The sequence below is a fragment of the Falco cherrug genome, chromosome 1 (genome assembly GCF_023634085.1).
Source record: "Falco cherrug isolate bFalChe1 chromosome 1, bFalChe1.pri, whole genome shotgun sequence".
Lineage (NCBI taxonomy): Eukaryota > Metazoa > Chordata > Aves > Falconiformes > Falconidae > Falco > Falco cherrug.
Window position 1 is genome coordinate 80314836 of NC_073697.1, and position 24131 is coordinate 80338966.

At 44.1% G+C, this 24131-nt stretch overlaps 2 protein-coding genes across 3 annotated transcripts; one reads left to right on the plus strand and one right to left on the minus strand.

The window, feature by feature from the left end:
• Positions 1-470: 470 nt before the first annotated feature.
• C1H4orf46 (chromosome 1 C4orf46 homolog) lies at positions 471-2673 on the minus strand. 2 transcript variants are annotated; one of them, XM_055698797.1, is made up of 3 exons: positions 2152-2673; positions 1903-2030; positions 471-1631 (listed from the first exon to the last, which is right to left on the minus strand). In XM_055698797.1, exons 1-3 carry the CDS (start codon positions 2671-2673, stop codon positions 1616-1618), a joined length of 666 nt encoding a protein of 221 aa, XP_055554772.1. In that variant the 3' UTR covers positions 471-1615. The 2 variants fall into 2 exon arrangements, with proteins under 2 accessions (XP_055554772.1, XP_055554683.1); XM_055698708.1 differs by lacking the exon at positions 471-1631 and having other exon boundaries at positions 1853-2030.
• On the plus strand, positions 2577-24087 carry ETFDH (electron transfer flavoprotein dehydrogenase). The gene is made up of 13 exons (XM_055698451.1): positions 2577-2705; positions 4567-4713; positions 5382-5611; positions 7097-7178; positions 7423-7541; positions 7846-7923; positions 10609-10755; positions 15901-16041; positions 18041-18184; positions 21249-21417; positions 22679-22861; positions 23215-23436; positions 23743-24087. Exons 1-13 carry the CDS (start codon positions 2672-2674, stop codon positions 23904-23906), a joined length of 1860 nt encoding a protein of 619 aa, XP_055554426.1. The 5' UTR covers positions 2577-2671; the 3' UTR covers positions 23907-24087.
• The last annotated feature ends 44 nt before the right edge of the window (positions 24088-24131 follow it).

A 24131-nucleotide genomic window follows, 5' to 3' on the forward strand; every position in this document is an offset into this window, starting at 1 on the left:
GGTGTCATGACATCTACGTTTCAGTTCCCTTGTGCATTTGATTGGATGCATTATAGTTAAAATAATTTAAGGACCATGGCCATTCAGCACTTGTTGGAGTATTATTTTACTTATCCCATCTGAAACAATCCCCTAGATGCAGTTCCTTCACATACACTTACTGAGGAGAGTCTTTTCCATTATGAATTACCACAACTTCCCTGCTTCTTCTTTCAGTACCGTGCTCACAGTCTGACGGTCTAGAAGCCCACAAAGGTAAAAGACATGCTTCTTTTGCACTGATGACTTGAAGCTTTTTAAAATGAAGTTAAAAGATACTTCCAATGTTTGCACTTAACTTCTTAACAGCATAAGAAGTAGAATTAAGAAAAGTGTGATTCACGCTTCAACTGTTTACAGAACTTTGGATTATCTTGAAATCAAAAATTGTTAAGCATCTTGTTTCCACTACTGTTATGTTTTATTGAAATAAAAGATTACCTGCTGAACAAAATGACTTTTCCAAGTTGCCTTTGCAACATTTTGGGTTGCGGGATTAAAAACAGCTAAGTGAAATCCTGCCATGTGGATTGCCTTTAACTGGGATAATTAGAACTCAATTTAATACAACTTGTGTACTTTGAGGGGCCAAGTCTCCTCAAGGACTGTAACTGCTTTTGATGAGATATGCAAGGATGTCTCTCCTTACCACTACTTCCTTTTTCTCTTAACTTGCTTATGGATATATTCAATGTTGTAATTTTTTCTGTAATTAACACAAGAATATGCATTATTTCAGATTTTTTTTTGTAACATCTTTATTGTTTTGATAAGAAAACTACAGTTTGTCTTTTAAAATGTCCTTCTACCAGTAAAAATAAGGCTGCCTAACAAATCATGGTAAAGCCATGTTCTCCTGCAGCCTGTCATTGCATTTCAGCATTACTTTTTTCACAGTGCTCTGGTAAAGGTATAGGAATTTCAGGACAGCTACTTATTACACATTAGTGATCTTTTGGACCAAAATGTTCTGTTAACAACAAGCTCTAGATTAACTAACTAGTAACTGCTTAAGGCAAAGATAAAAAATAGGGCCAAATACTGAAAAAGCTCTAACATGCTTTCTGAGAGATGGGAGAAACCATTTCACCGACTCTTTTCTAACTGATGGAGGCTTTTACTTACAGTTCAGAATAATCCATCCTATCAATAAATGATGCTGTTAAACTTCTACCATGCAGAGATATATGGTCCATCATAAGGCACTTTATTACAACAAATTATAGTGTAAAATTGTTTGCAGTAATCAAACATCTTGCAACACATCTGCAGCTTTACAGAAATGTATTGCAATACTGCTAAAAGTAGGCAGGTTTGGCACATAAGGCTTATGTGAAGCTTGTAAAAGAGACACAACTTGCCGTATTACCCCATCCTCAAGACAAAGCGTGCATAGAGAAAAGCTGAAGTTAGTTCAGCAAGTTGCTCTGGGGTTGGCAGTGTTTCCGCTGGTGACAGCTCCTAAAGCAGGGCTGGCGAGACCTCGCAGGACACCAGTTCCCCACCAGTAATGTGTTCTGAAGGTACCACACAGGCTGACTTTGCATCCACCGTGCCGGGGGGCGGTTAGAGTATTTCATGAGCGCTTTGAGCTGCAACAGAAGAGTCTAAAAGTCAAAACCGATTCCCTAAACAAGGCCATTTTAGCCGGTGACTTACACACAACATCCATACGACTCATCAAATATTTCTGAAAGAACGCCGGGCTCACGGGGAGCTGCTGCAGGAAAACAAAAATCCACGCCAGCTCCTAAAGAAGCTGGTTCGCAACAGCCCCGCACCCCGGCGCGGCGCAGGCGGGGGCTCGGCGGGCCGTGCGGGGGGCGCGGGCAGGGTCAGCCGCTGGGCTTCAGGGACTCGTACCCCTCCCTCAGCAGGTCCCGCCATGTTCGCAGGAACCGGGCGTTCTCCGAGCACTTGGTGGCGAGCTCCTCCACCTGGGCCGACACGGCCGACGTCGCCTCCAGGATCTTCGCCAGCGAGCAGGCGGCCTGGGGGAACGGCAGAGGTTGGGGGTCGCCGATGCCCTGCAAGCCCCGCCCAGCGCCCTCCGTGAGGAGTCCCCCGCCCGCCCGCCCGCCCGCCCGCCGCCGCCGCCGCGCCGGCACTCACGTTGCCGATCTGCATCTCCACCTCCTCCAGCAGCTCCCGCGCGTCGCCGGCCGGCAGCTCCGGCGGCCGCGACCCTCCGCTCCCGCCGCGGACCCTCCGGGGCCCGGCGCCGGGCGATCGCTCGGGCACCGCCGCGGGCGGCAGCGGCCCCGCCTCGGCCATGTCCCGCTCCGCGCACCGGCGCCGCCCGCCGCCCCGCCCACCCCGCGCCGAGCCCCGCCTCCCGCCCCAGCCCCGCCCCCGGCGCGCGCTAGGGGCGGGGGACGGGCGGCGCGCGTCTCGCCGGGAGCGGTAGTCGTTCCCGCCGCCTCCCTCTCTGGGAGGGAATCGGTGCGTACCCGCCCCGGAGGGCGGCTGCCCCGCCGCCGGGAGCGCTGGGAGCCGTAGTCCTGCCTGCGGGGCGGGACCCGTGGCCCCTCGCCGGCCACCGAGCGCGCAGGCGCGGCCGAGGGCAGCCGGGGGGCGTGTGCAGGGCCGTCGCGGGGACCGGAGGGCGCTGGGGGGTTCGCGGGCCGCCGCCATGCTGCTCGCTCGCTGCCCGGCCTCTAGCCGAGGTAACGCGCTGGCTGGCTGCGGGGGCGGCCGGGCGGCCCGAGGGGACGGGGCTGGGGCAGCCGCCGCTCGGCGGGGCGGGCGGCTGGCGCGGCGCGGAAGGAGAGCAAAGGTCGCGGCGGGGGCGCGCCCGGGTGTCCGGACGCGGGGCTGGCGGGCGGCCGTGGGGCGGGGGCCGTGGGGCGGCGGGGCTCCCCCTGCCCCGGCAGCCTCTGTCCGCCCGAGCTGGCGGGACGGGCGGGCCGAGCCGGGCCTGAGCGCTGCCCGAGCCCGCCCGGCGCGTTACGGGCGCACGGAGCGTGCGGCTGTTTTGGGAGCGTCGCTGGGTGCCCACCAGCCGCAAAGGGCGAAGTAAAGTCGTTGAATTCGTGCCCGTGCTGAGGGGCTAAGCGTAGAGGCGGCGTGCTGGCCGCCGCCGGAGGGCCGTGGGACCGGGACGTACCTCCCGAGCAGGTGGCTAGCCCCGCGGCCGGCGCGGCCCAAGGCCGGCGGGCGGGTCGGGCCCGGCGCCCCGCGGGAGCAGCCTGCCCGGGAGCGGCCCGCCCGCTCGGGCCTCGGGCCTCGCTGGGGCTGTCAGGCGTGTGCCGAGCTGAATATCGCTCGTGTGTGAAATTAAGTGACGGGTTTTAACTCTGCTGTGTGAATTCATATTGCCGTCAGTTGTGCTCAAATAAAAATACCTCAAAAATCCAGTTAAGGTGGTGTGGTTTGGTATGTATGTGGAGGTGTAGTTGTTAACACTCTTACAAAATACTTTGGTCCCAGGTCCTGCCTGGTTGCAGGTAAAGGATAATTAAGAGTCACGAGGTTATATGATAATAACTTTTACGTTACGTTGGTTAAGTACAAAATTGCTGTTAAGAAACCAGCACAGGCAGCACTTACTACCTTGCATATGGTGACCAGCAGCAAGACTGTCCCTGTGGGGCGTTGCAGCGGAGGATGCTTGTGCTGGCATTGCCACTCACCATTCTCAACAAAGCGTTTCAGTCCTAGGATGCTGGGGATACTACTGGTGTAATTTTGCAGAAATACTTAAAATGCAATACTCTTTTTCTTCACCCCTGAAATTAGAGAAGGGAAAAGCCTTAAAGGAAGGAGAAGTACCTGTCAAGGTGCATTAGTTCATAGACCTTTTAACTATAGTTTTGGTGCGAACCGTACCCGTTTTCTGAGTACAAATTGCATGCGTATTTGTAATTTTTTGGTGGAAGAGGGAAATCGGGACAAGAATGCGACGTAATAAATCTTCCATTCGGTCCATTTGCTTAAAAAATTCTGATTTGCTTTTGCAACAATTAATGTATCTGCAGCAAAGGTAAAGTTTAACTGTATCTACGGTTTCTAGCTTTGGCTAAAGCATACTTAGGTTTACATCTGAGCTTTTATTGTAGACCATGACATGGACTTTAGCTGAACTGTCTGGTATATCAGTAGCCCAAACTGTGTGTCTCAACATGTGTTGAGATGTCAGAAGAGAGGAACCTGCATGTCATATCTCTACAGTTATTTGGTCACTTTGAATGAAATTCAAAATGAAGTAGGAGCTTAAAATGTGGTTCATCTGTGTGTTTCGTGCATGTTATCCTACGTCTGCTGTCAGAAATGGTGGGCCAGTGTATTGAGTGGTATTTTGTGAAGAATGCTTTAAGGGGAAGCTCTTCACTCTTCCCTCCCGATATAAAATTATATGGTGCATTCCTAACTTAAATGGTAAAATCTGTGTTTATGGTTTCTCATCTTCACATCACCTAGTAGTCTTTTCAGGGGGAGTTGTTATATTTGTTGTGCCACTTGTGTCTCTGAAAAGTCGAAATATTTGGAAAATTACCGATTTGACAAATTTGTTTCTTGTTTTTGCAGCACGTCAGGGCTTTCATGCTCTAAAGTTGATAAAGAGAGACTGCCATCCATCACTGCATATCGCAAGATGTGCATCTACTGCCTCTGTGCCTCGCATAACTACACACTATACAATTCATCCTCGGGACAAAGACAAACGATGGGAGGGTATGCAAAAAACCGCATTTTTGAAAAGTTTCTTTAGTATTGTTACTCAGTTCTAAATACCTTGAAACGTGTGGCTGGTTTTCTTTCTTTTTACAGAAATCCTGTACTCTTAAATACAGTACTAATACTCCAAATAGAAATGTTGTGGTTGCTATCTCACATGTATGTCTTTAGTGCTATGAAATGGCATCAGATTAAACTTGATCTGAGTTATTGAAAGAAAGTATATACGCAGCTCTTGTTTTAGTTACCATCACAAGATTTAATTTAGTGTAAAATAATGTCACGTGTTCTAATTAAGAGTCTTTTTTCTTTTTTCTCCTTTACCTAGAGTTTCACTGAGTGTCTTTGATACACCTAACCGACTGGGCTCTTCAGCTGAACGTTCTTAGATGGTGTTTACTTATGGTGCATAGAGATTGAGTGTATTTTTTTGTGGTATATCTTCTTACAACTTTAAAAGACCTAATTGTACATGGGTGTGCTAATGTCCTTCTCGCTTTTCCAAGCACTGAAGTGGGGATTCCATTTAATATTTAGCCTCCTTTTATGCAAAGTAATACTTCTGGGTTAGCCACTAGCCAGTACCACAGAACAAGGCTTAGTGAGAGAAGACTGAGGGAAACTGTAGAATGGTTTATATTTTTATCTTTTTTTCTCTATTAAAGGGGTAAATATGGAAAGATTTGCAGAGGAAGCTGATGTTGTCATTGTTGGAGGAGGCCCTGCAGGTCTTTCTGCAGCTATTCGACTCAAACAGTTAGCTGCTGAGCACAACAAAGAAATACGTGTTTGTCTGGTGGAAAAGGCTTCCCAGATCGGTGCGCATACACTGTCTGGTGCTTGTCTTGAGCCAAGATCCTTAGAAGAACTGTTTCCGGACTGGAAGGAGCGGGGGGTATGTATTGAGTATGTAAACACCGAAATTGCCAGCTTGTAACGAACTCTGTATCTGACTCAGTCTGGTATGACTTAGTACCTTGGTACCTTTGGCACTTAGTACTGCTTTGAAATACGTTGTTCTAACAAAACCAAAAAAACGTTACCTTCTTTCTAGTCTGTTTCCTTTAGTTCAACAGTGCTAGTTTTATATCTACACAGATATGCTGTGGCCTTTGCTGTTTTAGAGAGTAGTCTTACTGCAGATACGCAGTATGTCTGATGTGTCCTGGGATGCACTACACTTACTGCCTTTGTGCAGAATCCAGCTCCCATGCACCAGCCGTAATATGGTTAGTTCTTGGCAATGTCAGACTCACTGCTTCTGTACAGTAGTTCTCTGTAGTGTCAGAAAATGGCACACATGCTGACTTTTGTGCAGACATAGAGATTTTTTGGAGGCCTAAGATGCTTCTAGGAGGGAGGATAACAAGAAATGAGCCACCATCTGTTGTGGTTTAACCCTAACTGGCAGCTAAGCACCATGCAGCTGCTTGCTCACTCCCTGCAGTGGGATGGGGGAGGGAATTGGAAGGACAGAAGTGAGAAAATTCATGGATTGAGATAAAGACAATTTCATAGAATAAGCAAAACCTGTGCACACAAGCAAAGCAAGGAATTCATTCATCACTTCCCATCAGCAGGCAGGTGTTCAGCCATCTCCAGGAAAGCAGGGCTCCATCAGGCATAATGGTTACATGGGAAGTCAAACACCATAACTCCGAGTGTCCCCCACTTTCTTTTTCTTCTCCCAGCTTTATATACTCAGTGTGATGTTCTATGGTATGGAATATCTCTTTGGCTAGTTCAGGTCAGCTGCTCTGGCTGTGTCCCCTCCCAATTTCTTGTGCCCCTCCAGCCTTATTGCTGGCAGGGCCTAAGAAACTGGAAAGTCCTTGATTTAGTATGAACATTACCAAGGAACAACTGAAAACATCCATGTGCTGTCAATGTCGTTCCCACACCAAATCCCAAACACAGCACTGCACCAGCTACTAAGAAGAAAACACAATCCCAGCTGAAACCAGGACACCATCTCTGCCTGAGCAGCCACCTGACTTGCAGCCAGTGCCTGCTGTCACCTGGGACCTGCAAGAAGTGGTCTATCAGCTAGTTGTTTTGTCTTACTGGGATAAATATGGAAGTTGAGCTGCCTCCTTTAGAAAGGTCTAGAATACTGATGTAGTACAAGCCTGTGTACAAACTATAAAAGTGATTTGTAAGTACTTGTTCCGTTTTTTTTTTTTACCTCAGTAGTTGTGTCGACTCTTGCCTGTTGACTGCCTCATAAAGTACCTTATCTTCTCTTCTGTGATACCTTCCTACAGAAGTGCTTTATTGAACCCTTACAACTGCCAGTTTATTTTATTTATCATTGTTTGTGTTGGATTGGCTAGAAAAGCATAACACTCAGTACTGTTTCTGTTTCCATTTTTTAATGTAGGCTCCACTTAATACTCCTGTAACGGAAGACAAGTTTGGAATTTTAACAAAGAAATCTAGAATTCCAGTGCCAATTCTTCCAGGTAAAGTTTAATGAGGTGATAGAGAGTCATCTTTTTCTGTGTCTTTTTTAACTTTTCCATGAATCAAACAATTTTGATTCAGCATAGTGCAGCAAGTATATGTAGAATGTGGATGATGTCTGTGGTAATGCGTGACGTTACTGTGAAGATAGTAGTCGCAGAAGTAATGACATCTTGATGTATGCAACTTCTTTTATTTTGCCTACTGTTCTATGTTTTATGTGTGTGTGTTTTGTTTGCCTAGGGCTTCCGATGGTTAATCATGGAAATTACATAGTACGTCTGGGCCACTTTGTGACTTGGCTAGGTGAGCAAGCAGAAGCTTTGGGTGTTGAGCTGTATCCAGGCTATGCAGCCGCTGAGGTAATGACATCAGTGTGTATATGACAAGCATTTTTGTAACCCCTTCCACTCCCAATTACCTGTATATTCACAACATTCCTCTTAACAGACGTGTGTAGTGAAAACTGTGTTTGTGTCTAAATTCCCTGGCCCAGATCCAGCAAAGTGCAAGTGGATCGTACAGTATGTTAATAAATACATAATCTTCAAGTTTGACCATTAAAGACATTGTGCTTAGTTAGAAGTTCTGCATTAGAACTTTTTATGAATGGACTAAAATGGCAAATCATTAAAATGTGTTTTGTTTGTTTAAATATTTCCAAAGGTTCTTTTTCATGAAGATGGTAGCGTGAAAGGAGTAGCAACTAATGATGTAGGCATTCGAAAGGATGGAGCACCTAAAGTAAGTAGGCATTTTCCCCATAACTAGAGTCTAATTATGGAAATTGTGATGTATCTGCTTCTACTGCATCAGTAGTCTTGCTGCAGCCTAAGAAAAATGTAAAATTCTGTACCTGTCTTCCCTCTCTGTATATAAAATGGATCAATATCTGTGAAAGTTCTGGTCTCAGAACATTGTAAACTTCTTCTGAGAATAGTAGGAAAAGCCTTCACAGAAAGGTTTGTTTGAGGGTGACTTGAAGGAAATACTGTAAGGGTGTTTTGGCATGTGTGAAGTCAGGAAACAAAGGAAAGGATTCCAGGAACTCCTCGAAAAGAAAGGTGCGAAGGTGAAATAGAAAACTGTTGTCCCGCTGGTAACGAGCAATGTATAAGGGAGTGTGCTTCTGGCTCTTTTCGGGTTTTTGATATTTACAACTGCAGTTGTATTTGTTGACAGTCTGTCTACCTTGCTGGGGCAAAGTGCACACTGAATCTCTATACCTTTTTCCTGGTGGGTCACATTTCTGTATCCAGAAGGTGACTCCCAGCCCTAGGTGTTGGACTTTGACTTTCAGTGGGATACAGAACCTATGGTAAGCATGTTGCTTCTCTGCCATACATTAGGGACAGTTTGGCACCTCAGAACAACTTTCACGTGGAATTTATTTGGCTATGGAAATTATGGGTACAGGTTTTTTCTTAAGGTTTACTTTCTTTTTTGAGGTTTCTTACTAGTTCCTTAGAGTTTCAAAGAGATACTTACTTTCACATAAAATTGTGGGCTGTTTTTCCCATTTAAGGCAGGGAATGAGAAGTAAAGATTTATTCTTATTTTGAGGGAATATAGAAAATGGAGGAGGAAGTGATGGCAGGGAAAAGTAATATTTTTTTCCAGTATAATGTTGTCTGTCTCCTGCAGCGGATGGGTGCACTGTTATTTTCAGATATACATTTTGCCCAGTAGGAGGAGCAAGTAATAAAAAATAAAGTTTCTGTGGTAATATAAATTTATTGGGCGTTTGGTTTTGTTTTAAAATGGGAAGGAACTGTGATTTATTTATTTTCAAGCATCCTCAAAACCTAGAATTTCTTCTATTTTTTCTGAAGAATGTGTCTATTAACTTTTTTCATGTAGGTCATTAGTGTGCCACTACTGCAGCTTTTTGAGTATTCTAGTGTTCTAGCTGTCAGTTAGGTCAGCTGATATTGCCTCCAGTGTATAAAGGTTCAGGCAAATACACATAGTTTGTATAACCTTCAAGGCAAGAATATCTTCAATGTGTTTATACAGAGCCTAATCAAATAGACTGTGGTTAATGAATAGGGTTTCACCTTGCAGTCAGCACCAATCAAACAAAAATGCCAGTGGTAAAAATACATAGTAAAAAGTTGCACGTTAATTCTTATGTAGAACCTGGAGAAAGTTGTTAACCATGACATACAACTTTGAAACATTTCAGTAATGTGACAGATTCATGAATTTCTGATGGTTACAGTGTGCAGTTGTAGTTAATTGGTTTATTTTCTGTAAATCTACTTCAAATTGGACAATATATATTTTTAATCTTTAGATCAAGTAGTAACTCCCTGTAGTTCTTTAAGTGTTCTGTAAGATTAATTCACGTTCAGGTTGACTGCATCAGAAATTCAAAGACTACAAAAAAAATCTGGCAAAATCTTGTAACTCCTGTTTAAAGGTAATGCTCAACCAGAGGGAATATTTTCATTTGCTAGCCTTTCAGATATTTCCAACCAGTAAGTTACAGGCAGATCACACCTGAAAGACAATTCAAAACCAAAGCAATAAGCTGCTCCTGGACTTATGCTGGCTTGCCTTGAGATGGTTTTATTAAGTCTGCTGGATATCTTCATCCAGAACTGTTTGCATGATCTTTTTCAACATTAAACTTTCTGACTCAAATCAAGCTTTTTTCTTTTTAAAAAGTTTTAGGGTTTTCTCTGCAAGATTACGTATATTTAGAATCTTGTATCCTTGCATTGTAAATTTAATCTAGTAATATTCCAATCCAGTGCACTCACGTATAAAAGTGACATGCTCATATACAAGTATGCCGGTTCCCCTTATCTTACTCTCAGTTTCATTGGAATTTTTGATAAGAAAGTTTTTTTGTAATGATACTTAATGTTATTTTACTTTCACTATATGTTTTGACATGTAAGATTGGTGTAATATTATAGTAACTTCATTTTGAGATAGTGGCTTCTTTTGGGGGCAGGGGTGATGCTGGTTTTTCTGATCTGGTGTTTCTGTCTAGCCTCTATCATATACATGTGTATGTGTGGGGCACAATGTTTTATTGTGATGTGAGTTCATGAAAAAAAAATGGAAGTGTGAAGTTACAGGTTAAGAGCCTTTGTTCTGTCAAGGCACATATGTGACTCTGCACCATATGAACGACCAGATGCGATGCAAATATCCCCCAATGTGGAAAAGATCTTTTTTCAGTAGCAAATGGCCATTCACTGTACTGCTGCTTTACTGCAGTCCCCTTACAAGATTTGCCAGGGTTCCATCATGGTTAGGTGGAAAAGACAACTGGACTAGAGCCATAGCTTGCAATGGTTTATGGGTTCTGGGCAGTGCCACAAAGTAGTATAAAATCACTTTATTGCCCTCCATCTTCTTGCTGTGAGTTTGACATGGCAAAGATCTAACTGATGATGAAATGCTCTACTTTTTCAGGCTACCTTTGAAAGAGGTTTGGAACTTCATGCTAAAGTCACAGTCTTCGCTGAAGGTTGTCATGGACATCTAGCCAAACAGCTGTACAAAAAATACAATCTAAGGGAGAAGTGTCAACCCCAGAGCTATGGCATTGGACTGAAAGAGGTATCACCTGCGTAATTTTAACAATTAAGGAAAATACTGTTACACTGTAAAGTAGTTTTTATTTGCTTTTAAGCTAATTTGAGTAAGCCATTAGAATGATAGATTTTGAGTTACACTTTCAGAATTCAGAATTTTTGCTATTCCAAAGCGGATCAGAGAAGATGCTCCCTGAATGTTGATTGTTTCATTTCAGCTGCTTCTCCTCTTATGTCTGTGTTATAGAGGTACCTGTGAATCCACTCTTATGTTAATTTGATTTCAAATTACGTTCATTTGTGAAACCTGTTTTCAGCACTTTTACTAAATGAGGCAGGGATTCACGCTGCCTAGTTTTAAGGCTTTTTAGTACCTGAAGAGGGGTGGAAGGGCTTTCTGTGGGGTTTCTGTATGTTAATTAGAGAGGGTGATAGAAAAGAACTGTTCCAGGTGGTGAGTCATGATCTTGGAAGTGCCTGCTGGGTGAGCTATTTTTTCACCCCCCAAAATCTGTTCACTGGGCTTATAAAATTGGAATAGAGTTCAGGTTTCCTTTTTAAAATATTTCATAGTAAGGAAATACCCCTCATGAAAAAGAGCTGTATTATTTAGAATACGTTCAGAGTTTGACTATAACATATTCTTCGTTTATTACTTCAAGCATGTGCTTCAGCTACAAAATATTTGTTAAATAATTAGTTTACACTTCTGTAGAGAATAACCACTCTGGAAATCTATGACAGGTATTAGAAATTGTAACTAAAACTATAAGTTGTCTTTAAAGCAGGGTTTTGCTGTAGAGTTCCTTTGCTTCCAGATGAGACTGACTACTTCAGCAACTAGTACAGTCCAATAGGAATGGATCTGTAAAGTGAAATAGTTGGTGCTGATGAGCTGATACCCATGCTATGCACATTTCAGGTTTATTTTTACTTTGGACTAGCTCTGACCTAGTCCTGTGGACTGAGTGCCCTTTCATGACTGGGATGCTTTAGATGGGCTTCTGGAGCCTGTTGTACAGTTTAGTTTCATGTGAAAGGAATCCAGTTCGTGCTTTCCGTGGTTGCTGTACAATGTGAACGAAAGCACAGTAAGTGGGAGGAATCAGGAGTCCAGCTAAAGAATCTGGCTCTTCATCTAAAATGGAACATTGATGTAAGCCTTCTACAGTCCACTGACTATTACCTGCCGCCGCTGTTTCACGCGGCCACCAGTGATACAGCCAGGAGCAGTCTGAGGAGTAGTAAAAGCATTACAGAGCCCTGGCAGTGGTGGTAAGGGACTCTGAAGCACAGGTAGTTTTTTCATCAGTCCTCCTGGTCAAAGGGAAGAGGTTTGAAAGTGCCAGTCAAATCTAGTGAACCAACAAATGATTACAGGACTGGTGCCACAGCCAGGGGTTTGGTTTCTTAGACCATGGATCTCACTTTGAGAAACCTTGTCTGCTAGAGGCTCGTGAGGTCTGTCAGTCAGAGCCTGGGAGGAACATCTTTGATCATAGGCTTGCCGGCTCGTGAGGAGAGCTTTAAACTGAAGGTGCTGGGGGACAGGAACCTTGGTCCATCCCACTCCTACCAGTTTGATGCCAGTGCCAGCAAGACATGCCCAGAGCCTGGAGAGGGATGGCAGGGCAGCAGGAGAGCATTTTAAGAGCAGCACAAAGGAATTGCAGCCGCTCCAGCCAGTAAGTCTGCTTCATTGGGGGCCCAGCTTAAATGCCTCTATACAAATGCATGTAGCATGGGGAATAAACAAGAGGAGTTAGAGATGTGCACATGCCTGCAGGGCTACAATCTTGTTGGCATCATGGAGACACGGTGGGATAGTTCCTATGACTGGAGTGTTGGAATGGAAGGACAGGCTCTTTAGGAAGGACAGGTGGGGAGAAGAGAAGGGGCTGTTGCCCTCTGTATCAAAGACCAGCTGGAGTGCATGGAGTTCTACCTGGGGATGGAAGAGAAGCTGACCAAGAGCTTATGAGTCATGACTAAAAGGTGGGCAGGGGCAGTTGACATTATAGTGGGGGTCTGCTACAGGCCACCTGACCAGGAAGACTGAGCAGATGAGGCCCTCGATAGGCAGATAGGACCTGCCTGATGTTCACAAGCCTTGGTCCTCATGGGGGGCTTCAATCTCACTAATATTTGTTGGAGGGACACAACACGGCAGGGCATAGGCAATCCAGGAGGTTCCTGGAATGCATTGATGATAGCTGCCTTCTCCAGGTGACAGAGGAGCCCGTGAGGAGAGGTGCCATGCTGGACCTTGTTTCCAGCAGCAAGGAGGGGCTGGTGGCGAATATGAAGCTCAAGGGCAGCCTTGGCTGCAGTGATCATGAGATGGTGCAGTTCCAGATCCTTAGGGCAGCGAGGAGGGTGCACAGCAAGATCACTACCCTGGACTTCAGGAGAGCAGACTTGGGCCTCTTCAGGGATCTATTTGGTAGAGTGTACCATGGGATAGAGCCCTGGAGGGAAGAGGCACTCAGGAAAGCTGGTTAATATCCAAGGATCACCTCCTCCAAGCTCAGGAGTGATGCATCCCAACAAAGAGGAAATTGGTCAAAAACACCAGGAGCCCTGCATGGGTGAACAAGGAGCTCCTGGAGAAACTCAAACACAAAAAGGAAGCCTACAGAGGGCAGAAGCAAGGACACATAGCCTGGGAAGAATGCAGAGAAATTGTCCCAGCATCCAAGGATCAAGTTAGGAAAGCTAAAGCCCTGAGAGAATTAAATCTGGCCAGGGCCATCAAGGGCAACAAGAAAAGCTTCTATAGCTACATTGGTGATAAAAGGAAGACAAGGGAAAATGCGGGCCCTCTCCAGAAGGAAACAGGAAACCTGGTTACCTGGGACATGGAGAAGGCTGAGGTACTCAACAGCATTTTTGCCTCAGCCTTTACTGGTAGGAGCTCCAGCCACACTGCCCAGGTCACAGAAGGGAAAGGCAGGGACTGGGAGAATGAAGAACTGCCCACTGTAGAACACTGGGTTTGAGACCATCTAAGGAACCTGAAGGTGCACAAGTCCACGGGACCTGAAGAGATGCATCCCTGGGTCCTGAGGGAGTTGGTGGATGAAGTGGCTAAGCCACTACCCATTGTATTTGAGAAGCTGTGGCAGCCTGGTGAAGTTCCCACTGGCTGGAAAAGAGGAAACATAACACCCGTTTTTAAAAGGGAAATAAGGAATACCTGGGGAACGACAGGCTGGTCAGTCTCATCTCTGTGGCCAGCAAAAATCATGAAGCAGATCCTCCTGGAAACTGTGCTAAAGTGCATGGAAAATAAGGAGGTGATTGGTGAGAGCCAGCATGGCTTCACTAAGGGCAAATTGTGCCTGGCAAATTCAGTGGCCTTTTGCGACTGCATTACAAAGTTGGTGGATGAGGGAAAAGCAACTGTTGTCATCTACCTGGACTTGTACAAAGTTTTTGTCACATTTGTCCCACACAACATCCTTGTCTGTAACCTGGACAGACATGAATTTGATGCCTGACCACTTAGTGGATGAGAAATTGGCTGGACGGTCACACTCAGTTGCCATCAATGACTTGATGTCCCAGTGGAGACCAATGACAAGTGGCATGGCATTGGGGGGGGGGGGGGGGGGGGGGCGGGGCGGGGGGAGTGGGGTGTGTGTATTAAGACTGGCACTGTTTAACATACTTGTCGGTGACATGGACAGTGGGATCGGTGCACCCTCAGCAGGTTGGCTGATGACACCAAGCTGAGTGGTGTGGTCAGCACGCTGGGGGGAAGGGATGCCATCCAGAGGGACCTTGGCAGGCTTGAGAGCTGGGCCCGTGTGAACCTCATGAAGTTCAACCAGGCCAAGTGCAAGGTCCTGCATGTGGGTCAGGGCAATCCCAAGCACACATACCAGCTGGGCAGAGAAGGGATTGAAAGCACCCCTGAGGAAAAGGTCTTTGGGTGTTGGAGGATGAAAAGCTCAACACGGCCTGGAAATGTGTGCTTACAGCACAGAAAGCCAACTGTGTCCTGGGCCACACCAAAAGAAGTGTGACCAGCAGGTCGAGGGAAGTGATCCTTCCCCTTTGCTCTGCTCTCATGAGACCTACCCAGAGTACTGAGTTCAGCTTTTGGGGCCCCCAACATAAGGACATGGACCTGTTGGAGCAAGCCCAGAGGAGGGCCACGAAGAGGCTCAGAGGGCTGGAGCACCTCTCCTGTGATGACAGGCTGAGAGACTTGGGGTTGTTCAAACTGGAGAAGGCTCTGGGGAGACCTTATAGCAGCCTCTCAGTGCCTAAAGGGGGCCTACAAGAAAGCTGGAGAGGGACTTTTTACAAGGGCATGTTGTGACAGGACAAGTGGTAATGGCTTTAAGCTGAAAGGGGGTAGATTTAGAGTAGATATCAGGAAGAAATTCTTCACTGTGAGAGTGGTGAGGCACTGGAACAGGTTGCCCAGGGAAGCCTGGACGTGTTGGAGGGCAGGTTGGATGGGGCTTTGAGCAGCCTGGTCTGGTGGAAGGTGTCCCTGACCATGGCAGGGGCGGTGGACCTAGATGATCTTCTAAGGTCCCTTCCAGCCCAGACCATTCTATGTACCCTCCATGCTTGAGCTGATCTAATGATGCTCAGCTGCCCTCTGTCAATAGACTGCATCTGGCACATAATTCCATGGTGAAGAGACATTTTGTGAAATAAGCAGAAAATTTATTCAGTAGTGGAGACATGAAGATGCTTCTGTGAGTTTGCTGTGGATCAGATGAGCAGAGATGTGCAGAAGAGAGCAGAAAGAGGACAACCTGTTTGACAGCAAATATTTAGATCAACTGAGGCATATTGTTAAGCCTGACCTTGAAAAATTTGTGAGGAAGTTGCAGTGATTCATATGAAAAACTGATGATTTTAAAGAAAAAAGTCAACATAAGCATTGTAGTTGAATGGAAATTTTGGGTATAGTACTGGAGCCTGTCAGTGCTTTCCTGATGTGCGCCATTTCAAAGAGAGAAGTATTAGGAAATTCTTAAATGGTAATACAAAACAAGTATACTTATTACTTGGTATTTTGACGCATGAATTTATGCATTGGTCATAGCAGTAAATTGATATTCTTCTATATTCAGTTCTGTGTTTGTTATGTTATTGAAAGACCATTACTTTGCAATACAAAGTCATTTTTTGGTCATCTTCATTTTAGTTATGGACTATTGATGAAAAGAAATGGAAACCAGGAAGAGTAGAACATACTGTAGGCTGGCCTTTAGACAGACATACATATGGAGGATCCTTTCTTTATCACTTAAATGAGAGTGAACCTTTAGTTGCTCTTGGATTTGTGGTAAGTGAAGTTGGTTTTTTTTATGCTTGTTTATTGTTGTTTGCTCTTCATTTTATGCAGTTTCTTTTCTCTGTTTCAATGTGAAGATGAAAACACAAGAACAGCAACAGACCAGATTTAGTACTTTCTTAATCTTAAGCGCGCTTATATCCATGTTAGGAAAGGTCAATTTGTCGTGTTAATCTGTCTTTATTCCAGTGCTTCTTACTAAGAACAAAACTAAAAACTTACAAATAAGGTTTTTTGCAAACCAATTTTGATAAAGCTAAAACCAAACAAGTAAAACTGCTCGCAAAATTTTTGCAAGTTAGGTAATGCCTAAATCACATAGGTTTTGTGCAATTCCATTTCCTCAGTTGTGTGCCAGCCTTGGGTGCAACTCCACGTTATGAGAGAAGGGTGTAAAGTGGAAGCATTCTGCAGTTCCACAAGAAGCATGCCTTGCATTTCTGAGCTCTTGATTGTTCTTACCATTATTCACCCTCGTTCACCTTGCCACCTTTAGCAACTGCCTTTCTGAATTGGACAGGCAGCGGCTTCTTTCTTACTGCCTCTTTATCAGAAGCGTCGGGATGACTAGAGACACAGTGTTGTGTCATTCTGCCAGCCAGTGATGGATGGAGTGATGGTAGGAAATGTGTTCCTAGCACCTGCAGTTCGAAATGAAGCATGTATTCTTTATCCCATGCATGTGCTTTACACACAGATGGTGTAAGAGTCAGGCACGCTATCTGGACTTTCAGCAGCATGGAATTCAGGTGACGCTTTGGTCTCCTAGATTTCAGAAGGATTCCAGAGTGTTTTTCTGGGGGTGAAAGTTATATTTTTGTCTTAACTGTTTTGTAAGAAACAGTGGAAAAAAACTTGTTAGCTTTTCTCAGGTGTGCATACCTGTCCTGTGCAGATTACCAATACTGGAATTAGTAAGTACAGACAATAGACATTCAAATTCTGTTTGTTTTTAGAAGGGTAAAGAGCTTTGATTCTTACAGAGATTGGTAATCAGTAATGTTCATATTATGTCCAGATAGGAGAAAATCAGCTTTTCTGTGAACATATGAGGGCATTTTTGTCTCTGAACTTTATACCTATGTCAGTCTGAGCTGATTCTTGTAGTAGGACTATCTCGTACTTACTTTGAAAATTGTTCATTAACTTTATCTAGCAAGGAAAGTAGATGCAAGCAGTGCCCTAAAAGCAGCGAGCTGCCAGAGAAATCAAGGTACTTTTTGTTGCTGACTCATGATATATTTTATTTGTCTCAAATAAAGCTTCCAGGAACTGGAAGTAACCCCTTTCTCAAAAGAGAAGATTTGGCAACATAAGTCCTTTTAAAGAATGTATTAAACATGGGAAATGCAGAGGTTATCTTTGGGCAAATTCTCGAATGTATAAGATAAGAATCCCAGGCATCCAGCCAATTGGCAGTCTTTCCCCCATTTGTTGCTTTCATCATTGCTCCCCAGTGCTTTACTACAATGGTTCACCTAATTGAAAATGATAATTGACTCAGCTAGATGATGTGAAGAACTGGTTAACATGTGAACATAACGACCTAGAAATAACGATCTAGAAATAACTCTTTTCCTCTCCTTTGAGCTTTTCTAGGGCAAAGAGGTTTTGAAACACAAAACAAGTTTTCTTGCTAGTTTTCTTGCTTATCCTGCCTGTTAAACCATGCTTAATTTAATTTCACTGTTTTATTTCAAAGACAGATGGAAGTTGCTTACAATGCAATTAAATGTTTTCCATGCTTCAGGTTTCAGATAGGGCAGGGAACAGTTTTGTAGCAGCAAATTCTCAGATTTGCTTCTACTGTTCTGCTAATAGTACATATTTTTGGCAGTAGGTTCTTTAAGTAGAAAGATCCTAAGGTTAGTTTAGTATAAAACAGATTTAAAGACTTGATGTGGTAATAGGCAATTGTTTTCTTTTCAAACTTTTGTGGAAATTACATACTTTATTTTCATTAATATTGCACTTTTCTGGTTTTTTTAAGGTTGGTTTAGATTATCAAAATCCCTATTTGAATCCATTTAGGGAATTTCAGAGGTGGAAGCACCATCCTAGTGTACAGCCTACTTTGGAGGGTGGAACAAGGATTGCCTATGGTGCCAGAGCGTTAAATGAAGGTGGTTTCCAGGTAATGTTTTCATGAAGCTCTTTACTTTGAGTTCTCTGTAACAATATTTCCAGTGCTTTAGATTTGAGTTGCATGTGGTTGGGAAACAACTGAACTATAATAAAGCTAGGTAAAGCCAGAAGTTTTGCTGGACAGAAAAGCCTTGCTATCTTGCTGGTTACTGGCTGCTGAGATTTGCTGGACTTAGGCTCTGTCATACTAAAAATCTTCTGACATAGTCACTTTATTTTCTAAATGAAATATAGTCATAGAATTGTTTAGGTTGGTAAAGCCCTGTAGGATCATCAAGTCCAACCATTAACCTAGCATTGCCAAGTCCACCACTAAACCATGTTCTTGAGCACCACATCTGCATGTCTTTTAAATACCTCCAGGGATGGTGACTCAACCACTTCCCTGGGCAGCCTGTACCAATGCTTGACAAGCCTTCCAGTGAAAAAGTTTTTCCTAATATCCAGTCTACATCTTCTCTGGCACAACTTGAGGCTGTTTCCTCTTGTCCTGTCACTTTTTACTAGGGAGAAGAGACCAATACAACCTCCTACACATCACTACAACCTCCTTCCAGTTAGTTGTAGAGAGCAATAAGGTCTACCCTCAGCCTTATTTTCTCCAGGCTCAGCAACCCCAGTTCCCTCAGCCATTTCTCATCAGACTTGTGCTCCAGACCCCCCACCAGCCTCGCTGCCCGTCCCTGGACACGCTCCAGCACCTCCCTGTCCCTCTTGCAGCGAGGGGCCCAAACCTGAACTCGGTACCTGAGGTGCGGCCTCACCAGTGCCGAGCGCAGGGGGACGGTCACTGCCCTTGCCCCGCTGGCCACACCGTTTCAGCCACCAGCCAGGACGCTGCCGGCCTTCCTGGCCACCTGGGCACCCTGCTGGCTCCTGCCCAGCCGGCTGCCAGCCAGCACCCCCAGGCCCTTTCCCCCCAGGCCCTGCCCAGCCGCTCTCCCCCAGCCTGGAGCGCTGCGGGGGGTTGCTGTGACCCAAGGGCAGGGCCCGGCACTGAGCCTGGTGGAACCTCGTACAGTGGCCTCGGCCCATCGGTGCAGCCTGCCCAGATCCTCTGCAGAGCCTCCTGCCCTCAGGCCGACCAACACTCCTGCCCAGCTGGGGGCCATCTGCAAACTGGCTGAGGGTGGGCTCCATCCCCTCAGCCAGGCCCTCCATAAAGACACTGAACGGGCCCCAGCACGAAGCCCTGGGGACACCGCGTGTGACCGGCCACCAGCTGGGTGTAACCCCACTCGCCACCACTCCTGGGGCTCGCCCGCCCAGCCAGCTTTTTACCCAGCGTAGAGTACGTCTGTCCAAGCCACGAGCAGCCAGGTCTCCAGGAGAACGCTGTGGGAGACGGTGTAAAAGGCTTTACCAAGGTCCACACAGACAACATCCACAGCCTTTCCCTCGTCCAAGGGGTCAGTCATCTTGTAGAAAGAGAACAGGTTTGTCAAGCAGCACCTGCCTTTCATAAACCCAGGATGGCTGGGCATGTAATCTTTCTGGATCCTGTCTAAGAGAGGAAAGAAATGTAACCAAATGTAACTAAAAATGTAGTTTTGGTTATATTGTTGCAGATTGATTACTTTGTCCGCTCTGAAGTGGAAGCTTGTCATATCACGTTGTAACACACTTGTGTTACTAGCTTAGTTCAGAAACAATTGTTAGTCCATTATTGACACAGATGAGATACAAAATGCCAAGATGTTTTAATCTAGACTTTTGTACAAGAGGGCCTTCTTTTTCCGTCCTGTGCCCTGGTTTATTGCAATGGTCATTACTGAATTTCTGACTTTGAAGAAGTAGCCAGATTGTGACCTCAGTTGCATATTCCTTATACTGCTCAAAACATGGCTGAAAGAACATGATATTTTTTAAGTACAGACATTGTTTGTGCTAAGTTAGACAGCAGGACTGCAGCTCTTGCACATCTCTGCCCGATCTTTGGACTTCTTTGCTGGACTTAAAATAACATGTCCCTGTGCACAGTTCCTAATATAAAAGTGTGGCTTATTTTGTTGGGGTTTTTTATTTATTTCCTGTAGATAGAATTGTCTGGTTAATGATGAAATCATACTTTTAAATGGCTTTTTTTTTAATACATGCTTTCAGTAATATAAAGCTTTATTGATGATTCACTTAGGAAGATTTTTAAGATTAGCTCTTCTTTTGCATGTGTTGCTTGGATTAATAACTGTAGCAGTCTGACTCACTTGCATCACTGGCATCCAGGAATATATTCTTATGTAAGTTGTTCTGTAGCTCCAGTTTTCTTTTTGGTGACAGTATTGCATCAAATAGGTGTATAAAATTGCCATCAATCTCAGCTTTTTTGTCTGTCATAAGTAACCTTATGATCGTGTTCTTTAGTCTTTGACATCTAGTGATGCTAAGTTGGTGTGAGAGAGAGCAAGTGAGCTTTTGGATGTTTCCCTGATTTTGTAGCTTTTTTGGATATGTGGAAGGAGGGGATGAAGTTTAATAAAACTACATCTACATAGCTGTTATTTCTTCTGTTTATCAAAATTGCGAAGTCAAGCACTTAAAACTAAAAGTGGGAGCGGGAGGGCGGGGACAGGACAACAGACAGGGAGGGCACTATGCAGTTTCATGGGGAAAAAATTGTGGAAAACCACCAAGTAATAAACTCTAAGATGAGATGCGTACAGCTTAGTGTGTGGAAAGCAGGAACACAAATGTGTCTTTTTTTTTTTTTTTTTTTTTTACCCAATTGACAGAAACTTGAAGGAAGAAAATAGTATCGGTGGCTGACATTGCCACAGTCCTGTTGCAGATAAAGCAGCTGGAGAGAGGATATAAGGAAAATATTGTCATGATGTTATACTCTGCCCTGGTACAGTGTCTGTATTCTTACCTGCTTACTGTGCCAAAGTTCCTTGATGAAATGGACTGACTGTGGTGTATTTTTAGATAGTGCACGTGCAAGTCTAAAAATGTAAAGGGCACTCAAGCCTAATGCCAGTTTCATGTGGAGAATGTTATTTTCACTTTAAAAGAACAGAACAAAATAAACAAAACACCTTTCTTTGTTTCCTCTTCAGTCAATACCCAAACTCACCTTCCCAGGTGGATTATTAATTGGTTGCAGTCCTGGACTCATGAATGTTCCTAAGATCAAAGGGACACATACTGCGATGAAAAGTGGCATGTTGGCTTCAGAAGCCATCTTTAGCCAATTAATCAATGAAAATCTCCAATCAAAGACAATAGGTAAGATCACTGTATTTTGGTTTGTAGTTACCTTGTGTTCCATTAAAATCTCCAGCAGCTTAGCAGTAACTAAATGTGTGAAGGAATTAGTTGGAAATGCAAATAAATCAGGAAATTAGTGTGGTTCAGTTATTCTGGAGATGGACATTGGTGCCATACGATTATTATTTTAGAAATATCTTCTCTGTAGTGGTGGACTCAGTCCTAGTGAGCTTTCATTCAGCTGCAGCAGGTGTATTGACACGTTGCCACAGAGGGTATGCTGAACAGTTAAAACTTCAACGAGTACAACAGGTTAAAATCTTGCAACCCATCTGAAACAATAAACATGCTTCCTGGGTCGTGTGCCACTCCTGTTTCATTATGGACAGGTTTTTTATGGTGTTTCCAGTTTTGTCAAGACTGTAGAATATTACAGCCCCCTTTCTTTTCTGTGTGTAGGTAATGAGCTTTTTCCAGAGCCTTATGTGAGACAGAAAATAGGAACTGTGTTTTCATGTATAGACAAGGCTTAAAACTTATTATTTAGAACACCTATTCCTATACAGTAGTAATGGAGAACGGTGAGGGGGAAGCTCTCAGAAAATTGTCATTTGAAGAAACAGGTTTTTTGTAAGATAATTACTTCGTTTTAACTACACTGCAATAGATGTGTCATGTCAAGTGTGCAGCATCTAGTATTTGTAAAGAATACAAAGAGTTTAAATCAAAAGCTTGTAGTCTAATGTGTCTCGTTCACTTGCTGATTACAAAGGGAAGAAAAAAACGTTCTCTAGCACTGGCATCATGTATTGGGCTGTAGTCATAGTTACTGAAATCAGAATGTTTGTGATTGTGTAATCTGTAAAGAAAAAGCTTTTGAACTTGACAATGTTGAAATTACAGACCTGACTCTTGGATCACAGGTAAATTCTCCTGGTCAATTTTTAGATTCTATGAGCAAGTGGCTGTTTTCCTGTAGAGGTGCCAGTACGGCCACTTGCCTGGTTATCTTTATATTTTGCTGAGGTTTGAGGCAATTTAACGCTGCTTGCGGGTGATTTAAGAGACTACAATGGAGCAGTAGGTATCTGCTGGTACCCACCAACAAACGGGTCTCTTCAAGAGGCTGAGATGTGTTGTCTAGTATATTCCTTGGTTATTGTTCTGAAGTTCTCATTTTGCTGCCTTGGTTGCTAACAATTGCTTTTATTCAGTAATTTTTTATTTCAAGGATAGTCTTTATGTACTGTAGGTACCTAACAAGTATGTACTGCCTTAGGACTTGATGTACAAGAATATGAAGAGAACCTGAAAAAGTCCTGGGTCTGGAAAGAGCTGTACGCAGTTAGAAACATCCGACCATCCTGCCACAGCATACTTGGTGTGTATGGAGGAATGATATACACGGGTATCTTTTATTGGATACTGAGAGGAATGGAACCATGGACGTTAAAACATCCAGGTAATTTCATTATCTCCTGAAAGAAGATACTAGATTTGTATGTCAGTCTTTTCTGGTCTTAGTCGAAGCTGCGTAGAGCACGTTCGGTCAAGTGGTAAGGCCTTAAAGTGTTGGAAAGAAAGCAATGATACAGCACTGAAGCCAACTTTGTCATATTACCTAGCATATAAGTGAAGACATGAAAGCACTGTTCTACTCAGCATAGGTTTTTTGTTTCATGAAAACGGCTACCTTTTATTAAATACTTCATTCTGATGATAAAGAAAGTTAAAATAGCTAAATTAAATTGTTTTTGAGTAACTGCAAATTACAGTAATTCTATACTGAAACTTTATTTATTAAAATATATTTAGGACCGGATTTTGCTCAGCTCAAGCCAGCCAAAGATTGCACGCCAATCGAATACCCAAAGCCTGATGGAAAAATCAGTTTTGATCTCCTGTCGTCCGTGGCTTTAAGTGGCACAAACCACGAACACGACCAGCCTGCTCATTTAACTCTCAAAGATGACAGCATCCCTGTGAGCAGGAATCTGGCTGTATTCGATGGACCAGAACAAAGGTTTTGTCCAGCAGGTAAGTAATAAAAATATGTCTCTGAGCTGTTATTGCAAGATGAAAGACTACTTTGGGAAGAGCTCACCTGGCCTACTACTTACTTCAAGTATACTATCCAAATCCTCCCCCTAGAACAGGGATCAAGTGCACAGTACTTTGAAGATTAAATGATTACTACGCAGAAGAAGGTAGTTGAATCGCACTAGTAATACACTTCCCTCATTGCGCTTGCTAAGTAGTAGAGTAGTAAGCTTTTCAGTAGTAGAGCATACATGCAGGGGGAAACTGCTCAGTGAAGTGATAGCTCTCTTTTGCTCTTCACAGGAGTTTACGAATATATTCCTCTGGAAACAGGAGAAGGATCAAGACTGCAGATAAATGCTCAGAACTGTGTCCACTGCAAAACATGTGATATTAAAGACCCAAGTCAGAATATTAACTGGGTAGTGCCTGAAGGTGGAGGAGGACCAGCATATAATGGGATGTAAACTTACGGGAAACCAATTCAGTGACTTCTGATCACCAACAATTAAGTTGGAGTATTTTATGCTGCACTGTAACTAAAGTACAGCACTGACCTGAATGTTAAAGAGTTTGAGACTAATATGCCATTCTGAATTTTAGGTATGACCGTTGCATTAAATGGAAAGTTGGTGCCTTGTGGTTAAACCCTAGCCTTATTTAAATAGGACTTCTTTACAGGAGTTGTGTGG

Coding starts and splice junctions, on each gene's coding strand:
- C1H4orf46 (XM_055698708.1), bottom strand. CDS start 2,673: ATGGCGGCGGCCCGCGAACCCCCCAGCGCCCTCCGGTCCCCGCGACGG. Junction 2,031..2,151: donor TGGAGATGCAGATCGGCAAC/GTGAGTGCCGGC, acceptor CCGTTCCCCCAG/GCCGCCTGCTCGCTGGCGAA.
- ETFDH (XM_055698451.1), top strand. CDS start 2,672: ATGCTGCTCGCTCGCTGCCCGGCCTCTAGCCGAG. Junction 7,924..10,608: donor GAAAGGATGGAGCACCTAAA/GTAAGTAGGCAT, acceptor CTACTTTTTCAG/GCTACCTTTGAAAGAGGTTT. Junction 23,437..23,742: donor ACAAAGGTTTTGTCCAGCAG/GTAAGTAATAAA, acceptor TGCTCTTCACAG/GAGTTTACGAATATATTCCT.